At 37.3% G+C, this 16032-nt stretch overlaps 1 protein-coding gene across 11 annotated transcripts in view; it reads left to right on the top strand.

Moving 5' to 3' along the window:
- PKIA (cAMP-dependent protein kinase inhibitor alpha) overlaps window positions 1–14735 on the top strand; it is a 37948-nt gene extending 23213 nt beyond the window's left edge. For 7 of the 11 annotated variants that reach the window (XM_058174820.1, XM_058174826.1, XM_058174824.1 and 4 more), the window contains 2 exons: window positions 12225–12402; window positions 13858–14735. In XM_058174820.1, coding sequence (XP_058030803.1) covers window positions 12252–12402; window positions 13858–13937 — 231 coding nt within the window. In that variant the 5' untranslated portion in view covers window positions 12225–12251 and the 3' untranslated portion in view covers window positions 13938–14735. Of the gene's footprint in view, window positions 1–3405; window positions 3485–12224; window positions 12403–13857 lie in introns of all 11 variants that reach the window. The other 4 variants (XM_058174823.1, XM_058174816.1, XM_058174822.1 and 1 more) reach the window with 1 other exon arrangement.
- Window positions 14736–16032: the final 1297 nt, after the last annotated feature.

The raw sequence follows: 16032 nt of genomic DNA, 5'->3' as shown, positions 1-16032 counted from the left end.
CTGTACAGTACTCTTTTTTTTCCCTTCCTTCCTTCCTAGACTGATAACATGGATAAAAAGAAATCTACCTGAGTCTGCACATTCTTGAACTTCCAGTGCTAAATTTGTTAGCACATTTGTGCACTTGTTTACATTTAATTCACCTTGTTATGACACTGTTATTTTATATTTTGGATGCATTGGGCTTTATTTCTGAGTAAGGGTACATAGAATTGTGCTATAAACTCATGCTTATATCCTGTCAGTCACACTATCAAAGAATTTCAGTCTTTGCCTGTATTTGACTGCATATACAAGTAGTCCTTGACTTACAACCGATCACTTAATGACCATTCAAAGTTACAATAGATTCCCCCAGAAGCTACCTATGGCCCAGTTTCAAAGTTATAGCTACTGTAGTGCTCCTGCAGTTATTCATCCTTACAACCAACCGCAGGGACGCTGCAGCATCCATCCATCTCCCCTACCCATCCCAACAGGTCCCTTACATGCCTTTGGCCTGTTTCCAATCCAGCCAGTCAGCCAACCAAATGAGCGTAAAGTTAGCAGCAGAAGCTACCTGCGCGAGTGGGGCTATTACAGTTTGTAGGCTGATGCCTGCTTCCCATCCAGACGCCCAAGGGAGCCTAAAGCCTTACTCCAATATTTTGTTAAGGTAATTTGCAAGAAATATACATGTAGTCCTCCATTTAAGAACCATTCATTTTGTGACCTTTAGAAAATACGATGACATTGGAAAAAAAGTGAGTTATGACCAGTTTTCACACATGACCGTTACAGTATCGGCATTGTCAAGTGAACAAAATTCAGGCATTTGACAACCGGCATATATTTATGATGGCTGTAGTGTCTCACAGTCATGGTCACATGGTAGGGTTCTACATTTAGGCAAAAAAACCAAAATGCATAGGTACCGTATATGTGGCACCTTGCTCAATAGTAGTACCTGTGAGAGGGATCTTGGAGTCCTAGTGGACAACCATTTAGATATGAGCCAGCAGTGTGCAGCAGCTGCTAAAAAAGCCAACACAGTTCTGGGCTGCATAAACAGAGGGATAGAATCAAGATCACGTGAAGTGTTAGTGCCACTTTATAATGCCTTGGTAAGGCCACACTTGGAATACTGCATTCAGTTTTGGTCGCCACAATGTAAAAATGATGCTGAGACTCTAGAAAGAGTGCAGAGAAGAGCAACAAAGATGATTAGAGGACTGGAGGCTAAAACATATGAAGAACGGTTGCAGGAACTGGGTATGTCTAGTTTAATAAAAAGAAGGACTAGGGGAGACATGATAGCAGTGTTCCAATGTCTCAGGGGTTGCCACAAAGAAGAGGGAGTCGGGCTGTTCTCCAAAGCACCTGAGGGTAGAACAAGAAGCAATGGGTGGAAACTGATCAAGGAAAGAAGCAACTTAGAACTAAGGAGAAATTTCCTGACAGTTAGAACAATTAATAAGTGGAATGACTTGCCTGCAGAAGTTGTGAATGCTCCAACACTGGAATTTTTTAAGAAAATGTTGGATAACCATCTGTCTGAGATGGTGTAGGGCAGGGGGTTGGACTAGAAGGCCTCCAACGTCCCTTCCAACTCTGTTGTTGTTGTTGTTGTTGTTATTAATATTATTATTACCATTTGTAATCTTCCCAACTGGCTTCCAACAAGCAAAATGGGAGAAGCCGGATTCGCTTAACAACTGCATCATTCATTTAACAACTGCAGTGATTCACTTACGTGTGGCAAAGATGGTCATAAAATGGGGGCCAAACTCACTTAACAATTGCCTTGCTTAACAACAGAATTTTTAGGCTCATTTGTGATTCATAGTTGAGAACAACCTGTATTACTAGTTGAGAACCATTTTGTTAAGTGTATAAGTTCTATCTTCTGGTTTTCCTTAAATATTTCATGTTTAATTATGTTAATGTATCTCTAAGGATTTCTAATGAAGGATTTTTTCTGTCTGGCATAGCAAAGTTTAAACTGCTCTAGGGTAGAATCAAATAAGTAGCGACAGTGTCATCTTCGGAGCTTTTATGAACTGATGACAAATGACTTTGTTCTCAAATACATAAACTTTCCTGTATCTACATATGTGCCAGGAACTGATTAACCAAAGGCATGATGACAAGACAGCACATGATTGCACAAATATGATATTATAAGAACTTCAAGAAGTAGGTTAAATGTCAGACAGTCCTGGTAATATTATATTCATTGGACCATGAAGAATCAGAAGGCACTAAACAACAACAGGTAATGTGATCTGTAAGCAGCGAAGCAAGGACATTTGGTACTTTAATTGTCAAATAAATTTCAGATAAAAGCTGGGGAAGAACCTCAGATTTCTAAGGCTGTGTTGTTTTGAAGATATCTTAGAAAGATATCAACACTTTAGAAATAGACTATGCTTTCTTTCTGATTGTGGCAGTTTTTCAAACTTTTTCAGAAACATACAGAAATCATGGATGATGTCTAAGCAAAATCCAGGTTGCTAAACATTATCTCAGCAAAATGTTAACAACTGCATGTGGATTCATATCCTCTAAAGGTTTTGTAGTGCTATTTGATACACTGTCTTAACAAAATCTGTTATAATAATTTCAAATGATCACACAATAAACTGGAGCTGAATCCAGCGAAAGCAAAGACACTGTTGGTGAGTACAATGTTTGGTCTGAATCTGGTTTGAATGCATACCAAAAAATAACATTTTTAGAAATTTGGAAGCCTTTGAGATAGCATGAGAAAAATAGTATTTGTTTTTGGAAAGAAATGGAAAAGCTAGGAGAAATTGTAGGTACATTTGCAAAGATTCCATATAAAATAAAGTAATTCATACAGTTTATTAAACACATATAAATTATATCCATTTGAAATAATTTTAGGCAGCCTTTTCATAAAATCTATTCTCCTAATTTTGCATATATTTTCAATAATTGGAAAACAAACAAAAACTGCAACAAACCAATTAGTTTTCTTATGCATTAAGCTTTAAGTGGTTGTTTGCATTAAATAATTGAATATGTATAATATTTCTCTGAAACTAGCTTGCTAGGTAAATTCTGAAAGAGGCGGGTCATATTAAAAAGTTACATTGCTGTTCCACATCTTTGCTGAAATCCTCTTTATCACTAGTAGGATAATTTCTGGAAATAATTGAAAAACTGGTTCTCTTTTAAGCTTTCAGTATATTAACTTTCTTTTTGAAGCAAAGCTTCTTCATACCTGTTTTGAAAGATGGGCCTGATATAAAAATGCCTGCTGAATTGACTTCCAGATTTTTTTAATGCACCTGCTTCCTTTTATGGATAATGTAATAGGTCAATTTGGATCAGTAAAACCAGATTAGACAAATTTTTAGTGTATTGTAGTAGAAAAGTAATGTGCTTGTTCCTCCTTTGTAGATTCCTTCAAATGTTATTAGAAGAACCATAAACCATCTCTGATGATTCCTGTTTTATTCCAAAAGTATTTGGACAAGAGGTGCAGTGACAATTTGCTAATTAAATCATATTGTAGATAGTATTCTAAATCTATAAGTATTCCAATTTTTTAATATTATTTTCATTGTGTCCTCCTCCCCCACCTCTGTTTTTTTGGTTTAAATATAAGCATTAAATGGAAGAATTTTTAAATGTCTTTTCTACCCCATAGACATAAAATATGATCTTGGATAATAACATCAGTTTTTAAATTTTATTTTTCAATATCATTTTAATTCTTAAATCAGGATTATAGCTATAGTAGAAAAACAGACTATGTAAATCTTAGATTTACCAACTGATGTGCCATTCTACTGTATCTATTCCAAAAGTTTGCATTTATGTGAATTTAAACAGTTCTGCAAAATTAAATATAAATATTGCATTGTTTACCTTATGGCAAGATAAATGTTAGCTTAATTTATGACCAGGTAAATGATCAACTCAGTGAATATCAGATAAACTCCAAATACAGGGGCAAAGGGGAGCACTTGTCTACAACACTGCAGCATTAAAAAACCCTGATACTATTCCTGTTTCAGCTGCTATTTTGTATAGCAAGGCTTAGCAATGTAGCACCAACAACACATGACTTTGACACTCCCTCATCCACGCCCAAACTGAAATTTAAGCTAATTTTAAAAACTACACACCGTCAAATGCATTAGCATTCTCACAAGGTAGTAATTATTTTTTCATAATGATGATGTTATTATTAAAAGTTATTGTCTACCCAACTCTATAGGATCCATATAGTCCATGCAGTTTTCTTGGCAACATTTTTTTTAAGTGGTATGACATTGCTTTTTTTCTTAGGCCTGAAAGAGAGTGATTGGCCCACAGTCACCAACTAGTTTCATATTTAATGCAAAACTACAACTCACGGTCTCCTGATTTCTATCCCAATACTTTTAATCAGATGGTTATGGTCAGCTTGTAGCCAATAAAGCATTAATATAGGGAACAATGGATTCCAAAATATTGATGAATACCACTATATAAAAAAATATATATCAAAAATAAATTGAACTCCTTCCCCATTTTCTACACATTGTCATAATGAAAGGAAGTTCAGAAGTTTTCACTTTATTTTTGTATTAATTACAGCTTGCCACCTAGACAAAATATGGCTAATCTTTTATTGGGATAAGGAAGTAGGACATTTTCATAATCCACAGGGTTTCATAATCCTATCAGAAATTTCTGATTTCTCTATGCATATATTTAAATTCATATACTCAAGGCTGTGCCCATTGTTTTCATATAAGATCAGTTTCATCATTTTTATTTGTTTAAATGATTTTATTTTTTAATTAACATTGATGTGGGTATGCAAAGCAATAATAACATGCAGCTAGCATGAAAGGGCTTTAAAGCATCTTTAATAGATTAATACAGAATATTCATTGCTACTTAGTGATTACAATTTTATGTAGGTCATGAAAACAAGATTTATTGTCGGCTTCCACCTTAACAGATTGCTGTAAATAAGCAATCTGATAGGGATAATTAGTATGTGACATTGGACTAAATTAATATCAAGAGTCCCACTGTTGTTTGCTTTAAAGAAGTTGTTTGCTTAGAATTATTTGCTAAGTTACCCAGTGCTTCATATCAGAACTCAGCCGTGGAGTTAATTTAATTTAAAAAATTGCCTTCGATTCCCAGATGAAAAGTGGGATACAAATTTAACAATAGTAGTATGACACTATTATCAGGGGTGGGTTCTACTTACCTTTACTACCGGTTCGCATTGTGCTCGTGCCTGCACATGTGCAAATTGCTTTTTATGACATTCAGGTCAGTGGGCAGAGCCTCCCACCAGTTTTACTACAGGTTCTATAGAACTGCTCTATAGGGGCCCACTGTCACCACTGACTGTTACATAACTTTATATTTAAAGGATCAGAGATTTTGATCTGGAAAATATAGTTTTTCCCAATTTTACTGTTCTACTGTATTAAGCTTATTGCGTTTGATTTGTATCTTGGTTTTTAGTTTGGAAAACCATGCCTTTTGGTGGTAGTTTTAATTTAAGAGAAGGTGAGAAAGAATTATTTCTTCATGTGTTTCTTTTCTGGTGTGTTCAAAATCTCTTAAATATTCCTTGAAAAATCTTCCTTTCTGTTCCTCCCCACCCTTTCTTCTGTTTTTCTTGCTACTTTCTTTACTTGCCTGTCCTCCGGTGGAACGTGTTATCAAAAACATATCTAGAACATGACTCCAGATCACATGAGAAATTAACACTATGGTAAAAGTCAAATTTGAACATAATGAAAAGATGTTCTGCTGGAATGCTTGGGTTTAATAAAGAATTAATATGGTTTACCATTTTAACAAATAAACTTAAAGATCTGGAAGGCACTTTTGACAGCTTAAAGTGCAACTCAACTTGTTCCTCCCCACAGTTGCAATCCAGAAAATGAGGGGTTTGCCTTGACTGACTTCTAGGCCCTCCATCAGCCACAGAGTATGTTGTTTTCTAGTTCTCCTGTTGCTTTCCTTATTTGTTTGGCAGTGGAGACTGGTAACTCCCTGAGGTGCAATTCAGATCTGTGGCACATCTGCAGCGCCTTGTTCAAAGCTGAAAGTGGCCTTTTGCCAACTGGCTGGAGTTTTGATGTATCCTATGATACCTCTCCCTCTATGCCCACTTTTCTGGGTTTTTCTCCCCCTCCCCCCTAAAAAACCCTCTGCCCTTTTCTCCTTTTGTCTAGTTCTATCATTTTGGCTTCTCTCTCTCACTCTCTCCCCCCTCACCCTCTCTCTCTTCCTGTCTCCCTCTCTCCACCACTCTGTCTGTTTATAACCCACCTCTTCTCTCTACCTCTTCGGATGACATTTCTCTTTTATGTCACTTTATACACTTCCCTTGCACACACACACACACACACACACACACACATCAACAGCAGACCATCTGCTGTCACCTTCCCACCAAATCTCCCTGGCTTCCTTCACTGCTTTTCCTACCCCATCATACTCAACATCTATTGAATATGCATTTCTCTAAATTCTTCACAAAAGGGGCAGCTATTTACAGCATTCAGTTTCAGTAGAAGGCCATAACAATATATGAGAAGTGCTGTCTCATATACAGTTCTACTGATGAGAAATAAAACGCCCCTCCCTGCACTTTTGCAATTGATAGGAGCAACTTTTAAGAAAAAAAGAAAAAAACTATTTTAAATTCACAGAGGCCATGGAACTATCTTATTATGACATTGCCCTCTAGCTGCAGCTTTTTAAGAAAAAAAATCTATTTTATTCTAAAACATAATAAAAATAATACAATAAGTATAAAAAATAAAAGTGATCCTACTGATGATTTGAATATGTGTTTTGAAGTGCTGGACAAAATTCAATTCTTGCAATTACTCCATTCTTTTTACTTTATTCCTCAATGGGTATCTTTCCTCATTCTTAGCGATTTCCTGTGAGAAACAGGAAAATAGCCAAACTGAATACATGTTCAAATGTGTATATGTTGATTTATTCTGTGGTCAAGAGTTGATTTTGTAGAGAAATGAAATCATATAAAGTAGTTACACACATCTCCCTTTTCCTCTCCCAACATTCTTGATGCAATCATTTGGCTTCCAACTATTTTTGTTTATTGCATGAGTATATTCTTTTTTTCTTGTTCTTGAAGAGCTTAGCTCTTTATGATAGGAATAAGGGTGAACCTATAGGATTGATCAAATTTACTTGGAAGCTATATGATGTGGGGAGTACTTGAAGTTAAGTCTTGCAAATTCAACCATTTTACTCATCAGGGCTGTGCAACATCCTTATGGTTACAGATGCACTATAGGCTATGTGGCTTATAACAACATCATTAAATGGGCAAATGGCAGAGGGGTTACAAAAAGGCAAGATGGATTCCTTAACCTAATCCTACTTCATTTCTTCTTCCTCCTCCCCAAAAAAATCCTTCAACCATTTTAGCCCACCCACTTTTAAGATGTTCTCAGGATACAAAAATTTGAGTGTTTTCAGCATCCTTCAGTTCTGACCAAATATGTTAAAGATTACAGTTTCTCACTCTGGGAGAAGACCTCCAAATTATAAGGAAGGTGAATTAAAAAGTATGTTGTAAGGTGCTTCCTTTTAAATATTTACCGGCTGAGGAAAGGGCAGCATTCTACTCATGTCCTATAAGGATATTTAAAGAGTCAAAATGAAGCCCTGCATAGGAATGAGGTGAAGATTGCTAGAGTGAGTGAGAAAATTCTATGCTTAGAATAATGAGAAAACAATAAGATTTAAGGATTAATTTGCAAAAGTATTCTATCCCCATTCTTTTTTTTTAAAAAAAAATTGTGATACAATTTATTTTGGTAGAGAAATAGTACTTGTGAAGTTGGGCTATCATTCTCTTCATGCCAACTACTCCAGGCCTGGAAACAGTATTGTGCTGGAAAAAGGATGCCATTCTTACTGGTGCGTTGTGTCCGAATGGTTGGGTTGGCTCCAAATCCAGGTTGATCTGGATTCCAATGCAATTTAAATGCAGTAAACAAATAAAACCAACCTCAAACTATCTGGTAAGCAATAAAATAATGTGATCTGGTAAAGGTAAAATTATAGTTTCTAAGCTTACTGTAGCTCTCTCTAAAGATGATGAATTTTGACACACACTGGAATCACAATTTTGCAGTTTGTGAACATTACATCCCTGTCTTAGAAAAGGGTCTGTCAGATATGAATTATGGATGCATGAGAAAAGCTCTTGTCAGTTTGAAGATTTCTTGAGGTAATTCTCTTGTGGATAGCTTTAATGAATTCATGAGCTCCAGTTTAGGTTCTTTACTAGATTAAAGTAGTGTGCTTGAGCAGATGGCTGTGTCACATGCCGTTTATATATAAGTTGCTTGGAGATATTCAATATGGCTATATTTAGCTTGCATAAAATGTTGTATCTAATCCCTATCCTCCTGCTTGTCAAATAACTGTTCTAGTGGCTTCATGAAGGCTCTTATCGTTGTTTAGATTTGGCTGCGCTTGAGCAAAGGAAAAGAAGAGGGGGAAACCACACAAGTAAAGAGGTTAAGCTAAAAATATCCAAGTGCTTGTTAAGAGAGCAGGTCTGCCTCAAGACTGTTCTTCCATCTGAAAGCAGTCGGTTTGTAGAAGCTAATTAAAAGGAACCAGAGTCCAATATCTGTATTCAACCTAAAATCCACTCCTTCAGTTCAGAAGGGGACAGTGTAAGCTGCTAGCCAAGTGCTTATTAGATGCTGACCACCACTGATATAACCTCCTGTATGAGCAATTGCAGAAATTTTGGTGGGAGTGTGGGACGATATTTTAAGTAACAAAAATATCTTAGCTTGACTCTGCTGTTCAGTTTTAAACACAATGCATAGTTCTAGGTACCAATTCTTAAGTGCCCTGCAGATGGATATCTTAAACTGTTCCTTCCTTTTTTTATTATAACATACATATTATACATAAATATATATTTAAGGAAACAAAATAAATAGTTTCATAAAATATAAGACATAAATAGACATTAATTAAATAATAAAATATCAATAAATAATTATAATATTTAAAATGTTATCAAGATACGTTGAAGAAAAAAGAATAGGACCTTCAATGCCTCTTCATTTAAAGAGGCTTTGGTTTTATCCAACATTGTTATATTTTTTTTCTTGTTCTTTCAGTTTGATGTCGGGAAAAGATATGCAAACATGTCTTTATTTGTAAATAAGGTTTAACTGATGAAATTGAAAAGATCCAAAACACACAAAACTCTTATTTGGATTATGTGGGTTTATTTTTTCATTCCTGCATGGTTTTCTATCACCATCCTTATATTTTATTCTTCATTTTTATATATCATTGTATATTGTATTGTATTGCATTGTATTTTTTCATTTCTTCTTTTCACTTGTGAACTACCCAGAGTTGTTAGGCATCATATATATTTAAGTACTGTATTTTTTGCACTATAAGACGCACCATACCATAAAATGAACATTAGATTTAGAGGAGGAAAACAAGAAAAAAAATCTGCCTCTGTCTCCCAGCATCCATCTGGTATTCATCTGGCTAGCATCCTTGCAGCAAATAGCAAACAGCCTGGTTAGCTTCAGCACATTATCACAGTCCTGGCATGTGGCTCGTCAGTTGACCACTGGTCAACTGAGCTGAGCTGCTGCCACCACCAGGGAATGCTGGAGCCTTCGCTACTGAGCAGCTGATTGGTGGTTGGATTGGCCTCCCAGAATACCGCCAATCAGCTGTTCTAGGTGGCAGGGATCATTGCCGCCTATCGCTGGCAATCTATGGTGATTGGCGCCAATCCCTACTGCCTAGAACAGCTGATCAGCAATATTCCAGGAAGCTAATCCAATCACTGATCAGCTGCTCGGTAGTAAAGGGTCCAGCGTTCCCTGGTGGTGGTGAACAGCAGCGGTGACAGGTGGCGGTGAGAGCCACCGCCACGCCAACCCCCCCTTCCCCCCCTTATTTGCTCTATAAGATGCACAGATATCTCCACCCACTTTTGTGGGGGGCGGGAGTGTGTCTTATAGTGTGAAAAATACAGTAAATAAATGATTCTTTCAAGACTTGTGCCATTGTGGCCTTCCACAAAACATAATTCAAGGAACAGTGCTCTGATATACTACATAGACAACTACATGCTGTCTCTGTAGTATGCACAGAGGATTTAGTTTCCATTTCTGTTCACCTCTGGTGAGATCTGTGAAGAGAGACTGACAATCTTCTCAGCTATCACATCATTGATGTGGAACTTTTCCAACAAAGGTCTGTCAAAATCCTCCATATCGTAAACCCTTATTTATTTAATAAAATTTCTGCCCCACTCTAAAGCTGTGCAGTGGCTCAGCAAGCTAAGACATTGGACCTATCAGTTAGAAAGCTGCCAGTCTACATTCAAGACCCAGCACTATGTGACAGGGTGAGTTCCTGTCCTTGCCCCAGTTCCTGCCAATCTAGCAGTTCAAAAACATGCAAATGTGAGTAAATGAATAGGTTCCAGTTCAATGGAAAGGAACAGCACTCCATTTATTTATTTATTTATTTATTTATTTTATTCAATTTTTATACCGCCCTTCTCCCGAAGGACTCAGGGCGGTGTACAGCCAAGTAAAAAATCACAGTATCAATATTAAAAGAAATTAAAACAAACATATTATAAAGTGGCCAGATTTAAAACGAATTAAAATATTAAAATATAAATAACCCAATAAAATTTTAACCCAATAAAATTTTAGGCCAGTCCCGCTTGAATAAATAAGTGCGTTTTCAGCTCACGGCGAAAGGTCCAAAGATCAGGCACTTGACGTAAACCAGGGGGAAGCTCATTCCAGAGCGTGGGAGCTCCCACAGAGAAGGCCCTGCCCCGGGGGGCCGCCAGCCAACATTGTTTGGCGGACGGCACCCTGAGAAGGCCCTCTCTGTGAGAGTGTACGGGTCGGTGGGAGGCAAATGGTAACAGCAGGCGGTCCCGTAAGTACCCGGGTCCTAAGCCATGGAGCACTTTAAAGGTGGTGACCAAAATCTTAAAGCGCACCCGGAAGACCACAGGAAGCCAGTGCAGACTGCGCAGGAGTGGTGTTACATGGGAGCAACGAGTTGCTCCCACGATTACCCGCGCAGCTGCATTCTGGACTAACTGCAGCCTCCGGGTGCACTTCAAGGGCAGCCCCATGTAGAGAGCATTGCAATAATCCAGGCGGGAAGTTACGAGGGCATGAGTGACCGTGCATAAGGCATCCCGGTCAAGGAAGGGGCGCAACTGGCGCACCAAGCGTACTTGGTGGAAGGCCCTCTTGGAGACGGCCGCCAAATGATCGTCAAATGACAGCTGCCCATCCAAGAGGACACCCAAGTTGCGCACCCTCTCCGTTGGGGCCAATAACTCGCCTCCCACAGGGGTGCCGGCATCCACAGCCACTCCGTCTTGGAGGGATTGAGCTTGAGTCTGTTTCTCCCCATCCAGACCCGTACGGCTTCCAGACACCGGGACAGCACTTCGACAGCTTCGTTGGGGTGGTCCGGGGTGGAAAAGTACAGCTGCGTATCGTCAGCGTACAGATGATAACTCACCCCAAAACCACTGATGACCTCACCCAGCGGCTTCATGTAGATGTTGAACAGGAGGGGCGATAGATGTCATGCTGGCCACATGACAACAAAATTGTTTTCGGACAGCGCTGGCTCATTGGCCTTGAAATGGAGATGAGCACCACCTCCTATAGTGGGCAACAACTAGCAGTATAAAATCCACAGGGACTCCTTTACCTTGTTTACCATCTCAGCTTCATGACCCTGGGCAGTTTACAGTAAAAAATAAAAGCAATAACATAAATAATAAATACTGTTTATTTGAAAGGCATTTGGGCAATGAAATTGAAATCTACATAGCTTTTCTCTATTTTGGTGTGCTTTGGTACTATTTATCATTTATGTTTTTCATTTGACCCTTATTTTGTGATCTCAGCCTTTATTTTGGAGACGGGGTATATAGAATATCACTAGGAGCGTTGAATATAATCATATATGGTACACTCAGAATTATTGTTTCTGCTCTGTTCCTGCTTAGGGAACAGAGTCCTGTATCCTATTGAATAACTCTTCCAAACACTTCATCTCATATGAAATTTCATTGTAAATCAAGTATATCATTTTTATATTAAAACATTTCAAATCTCTTAACTGCATGCTCTTCTTTGAAGTAAAGAAGCTGTATTTCTGTTTTTTTTAAGATACTGCTATGAGGATACTTGTTAGCAATGACTGATGTGGAATCTACATATGCAGATTTCATTGCTTCAGGAAGAACTGGAAGAAGAAATGCTCTTCATGATATACTTGTGTCTTCAACAAGTGGGAATTCTAGTGAATTATCCCTGAAATTATCTGAACTTGATATAAATAAAACTGGTAAGTATCCATATTTTAACAAAAGTATACAAGAGGAATCATTCTTTAAAACAGTTATTAGGTTTTGATATCTATGCACTATTAAATTTATACATGACATACACTCTCACACATGCACATATTCATACACACACACACACACACTATATATTGATCAAGTATAATAGTGTGTGTGTGTATATATGCATATATACTAGGTACACACACACACATACATATATATATACATATATGTGTGTGTGTGTGTATATATATATATATGTAGGTCTTGGCATATTCGGGTCTTTTCCCTTGTAAGGTTGAGTGTATCTTGGCGACATTTTGACGAGGTCTCACTCATCTTCAGGCTGGTGCTTTCGGCTTCGTGCTTGTGCGAGCAAAGCGTGGTCGGAGCTGCCGTCTCTATAAATACTGGTGGGAAGTGTATATATACAAATACATACACACACACACACACACACACATTTCATAAGCTAAGAAATGATAAAACTTTTAGTGTATCTATGATCTATCACTTAAATCCTCAGGAACCCCTTTGTTTCTATAGTCAGAGAGAGAGAGGAAGGATAAACTATTTACAAGGGTTTGTTAAGCCTATTATATTAGTGGTAAGTTTTGGCTGATATGATGAGTCACAAACTATTCAGGCCAAAATTAGAATAAATATGATTAATACTGAATTTTTAAAATAAGCATTTTCAGGAGATGAACTGATGCAATGTTTCCCAGTTGTTATGAGAACAGCTTAGCCCATATTTCTGGAACAGGGAAGTAAGTATCTCATACAGAGTAGGTAGAGTTCATGGCCATAGTAGAGATCATAGGCCAATTTACTTATAAGCTACCTGTAAGTAGGGTCAAGAGGCAGTGATCATAAGCCAAGATTAATTTAGGACACAATGTAATAGTTGTGATTGTTAAATTCTTCCTACATAGAATTCTGCTAATTCCTTGTCTTATAAAATGTTCTGTGTGTGTGTGTTCCCCTTCATATCTCCAGGTCACCATTAGGCAAGCTAATATGCTGAAGTATATGCCATAATTATGAAATGTGGGAGAATGAATATAAAAAAAAACATTACATACCTTCTACACCATACATTGTTTTATGTCTATTATTAAATTTGCTCCTCTGAAATACTAAAATCAGTTTCTGTAGATAGAAAGTTAGGAATGGCACATTCTTTGGCTATAGAATGCTATCCAGTCACTTCTAAAGTAATGAATTCAGCTCCATCTAAAGTCTTTTGCAGCATTTTTGCATTACTTAAGTGGCAGTCTGCCTTTATATTTTAAATCTCATTTTCTTTATTATATATAACTTAGGTAACTAGTTAGTGTTGCTTAAAACCAACCCAGACCTCTGTATGGACACATTTGAACACAGTTGAATATGCAAATTTCATTTGCTTTGTTCATGCTATTTTTACTAAAAATTACCTTTGTTTCTTGTAGAAGGGGAAGAAGATGCACAGAGAAACCCCGCCGAACAAACTGGGGAAGCCCAGGGGGAAACAGCAAAAGAAGAAAGCTGATGTTTTAGGTTGACTGACAGGGACAACTGTAGAAATATTTTCCAACTGCAAAAGCCTGTTGGAAAAACAGCTGCATCTTGTGAGCAAGCCACTTGAACAAAAAATAGATTTAAAATGGACGAATCTCATTACGAGAACCTGCACAATGCAGTACAAAAAGAGGGAATGAAGGTGGTAACAGTAGACAGAACTTTTTCTACCTTTGTTAGCAATGGTTGAGACCTGGTTACTGATCAGGAGACTTTGTCAGGAGATGGATCTCATAACAAATGCCCACAATGAGATACAAATGATGTAGATCTTGTAGCAAAAATAGCATTCAGCTGAACAGAAGCTTGAATTGGATTGTATCACAATGGTTTCAGTGATCTTCTGAAATTGTCTGGCTAGAGGATTCACCTATTTAAAAAAATCACTTGTGAAGGAAGCACTGTTTGTTTTTAAATAACTCTGCTTTTCTGTTTTCAGCCACATTACTTAACAATGTTTTATATTGTACAATTTAGATGCTCCACACTGCCCTTTCTTGAAATGCTCATGAAAGCAACTGTGACTATGAATTTTTCTACAACTTGTTTTGAAAGGGCTAGCTAAGTTTTTTTTGTTTTTGTTTTCTGCACCATGTGTTGTCCGCACATGATCATCAAATCAACTGCTAAACTGATGAAATTGCTCATTTAGTTATGAATCAGCATTCTTTCATTTTCAAGATAAACTTTTAACATAAGTAATGTTCAGTCAGGTGTGTCTTGTGTTTATTCAGTACAGTTCTTTGCTTGTGGGTAGTTGGAAATCCAAGAATCTTTCATTCTTTAAGGGGTATTTTTGTTGTTGTAACTGCTAAAGCATAAGAGTAAGCACAGTACATACTAAAATATATGAGCTCATAGCAGGTGAGAGATAAGAGAAATGAGCTCATAGCTGGTGAGAGAGAAAATCTCTAACACTTTAATAAAGACCTATTTCCTAAAATGAAGAAGAATTTATTATAGCTTTTAGAATTGGAGTCTTCTCACTTTTCAATCAATATTAAAGTAAAAAGTTATTTTGTTGTGGCAATCAAATGGATATCAATCACAATTTGTCCCAAGTCCTAATGTTTGTTTCTTTATTTATATTTCAACTTTATTTCAAATGCCATGCACTTTTCAAATACTTGTAATTTTATTAAAATATTAGTGTAACTTTGTTTTTTTAGTAAATCTAAACATTGGTTAACAAAACATACTTTACTGTTGTGACTATGGTTGTTGTTTTTACAATATTACTATTTTACGGTTGTCACATGGACATTGTTGGTGTGAGGTCTGTAAATACTTTAATTGGCATTGAATTTGGTAATTGGTGTTAATAAATAACAACCAGTAGAATATTTATGGCTCATTAGCATAGTTTGCTTCTCTATGCCTTTGCTTGTATAGACGATCATTAGTTATATAAATATTTTGAGTGAAGAACCTTCCACTTTCAATCAAATGTTGACTTGAGGTTTCCATTCTGATGACCCTCATCATTTAATTTTACCTCTTGACAGTATGCCTGTCTTGTACAGCAAGAACTGTATATCTAACCCATCTAACACACTTCAGGAGCTCAGGAATATAGCCAAATCTGATTCACCAGTTTTGTATCTTCTAGGACTCATTGGAGATATGTCATGCAGGGATAGGTCCAGTAGTGGGTTTCTACTGGTTTGCCCCAGTTCAGGAGAACCGGTAGTGGCGGCGGTGGGAGGCTCTACCCACTTGGACATCATCACAGACACTCTGCGCATGTGCAGAAGGTTCTGTGCATGCACAGAAGCGCCACGAGCAAAGCAAGTGCATGCAAGCGAGTGCTCCCGATTCCGAACCGGTAGCGAACGTAAGTGGAACCCACTACTGGATGGGTCACTATTGAGAAACAGTGCATACCTGTCACTTGTATACTTAAGAAGTATGCTCACTGAGCCACTCCTAATATATCTATGACACTTGTTAAAGCGGTCTTCTCAATAGTTCAGATCCCAGAATTCTCAGCTAGCTTGGCAACAGGCAGCCTCCAGTTCCTCCAGGGAATAAGTTAAGCATGATACTTTCTAATTACACAGTATCTG

Source organism: Ahaetulla prasina, chromosome 3 (assembly GCF_028640845.1).
Source record: "Ahaetulla prasina isolate Xishuangbanna chromosome 3, ASM2864084v1, whole genome shotgun sequence".
In the NCBI taxonomy this organism is placed as follows: domain Eukaryota; kingdom Metazoa; phylum Chordata; class Lepidosauria; order Squamata; family Colubridae; genus Ahaetulla; species Ahaetulla prasina.
This window is presented reverse-complemented; position numbering and strand designations above follow the sequence as displayed.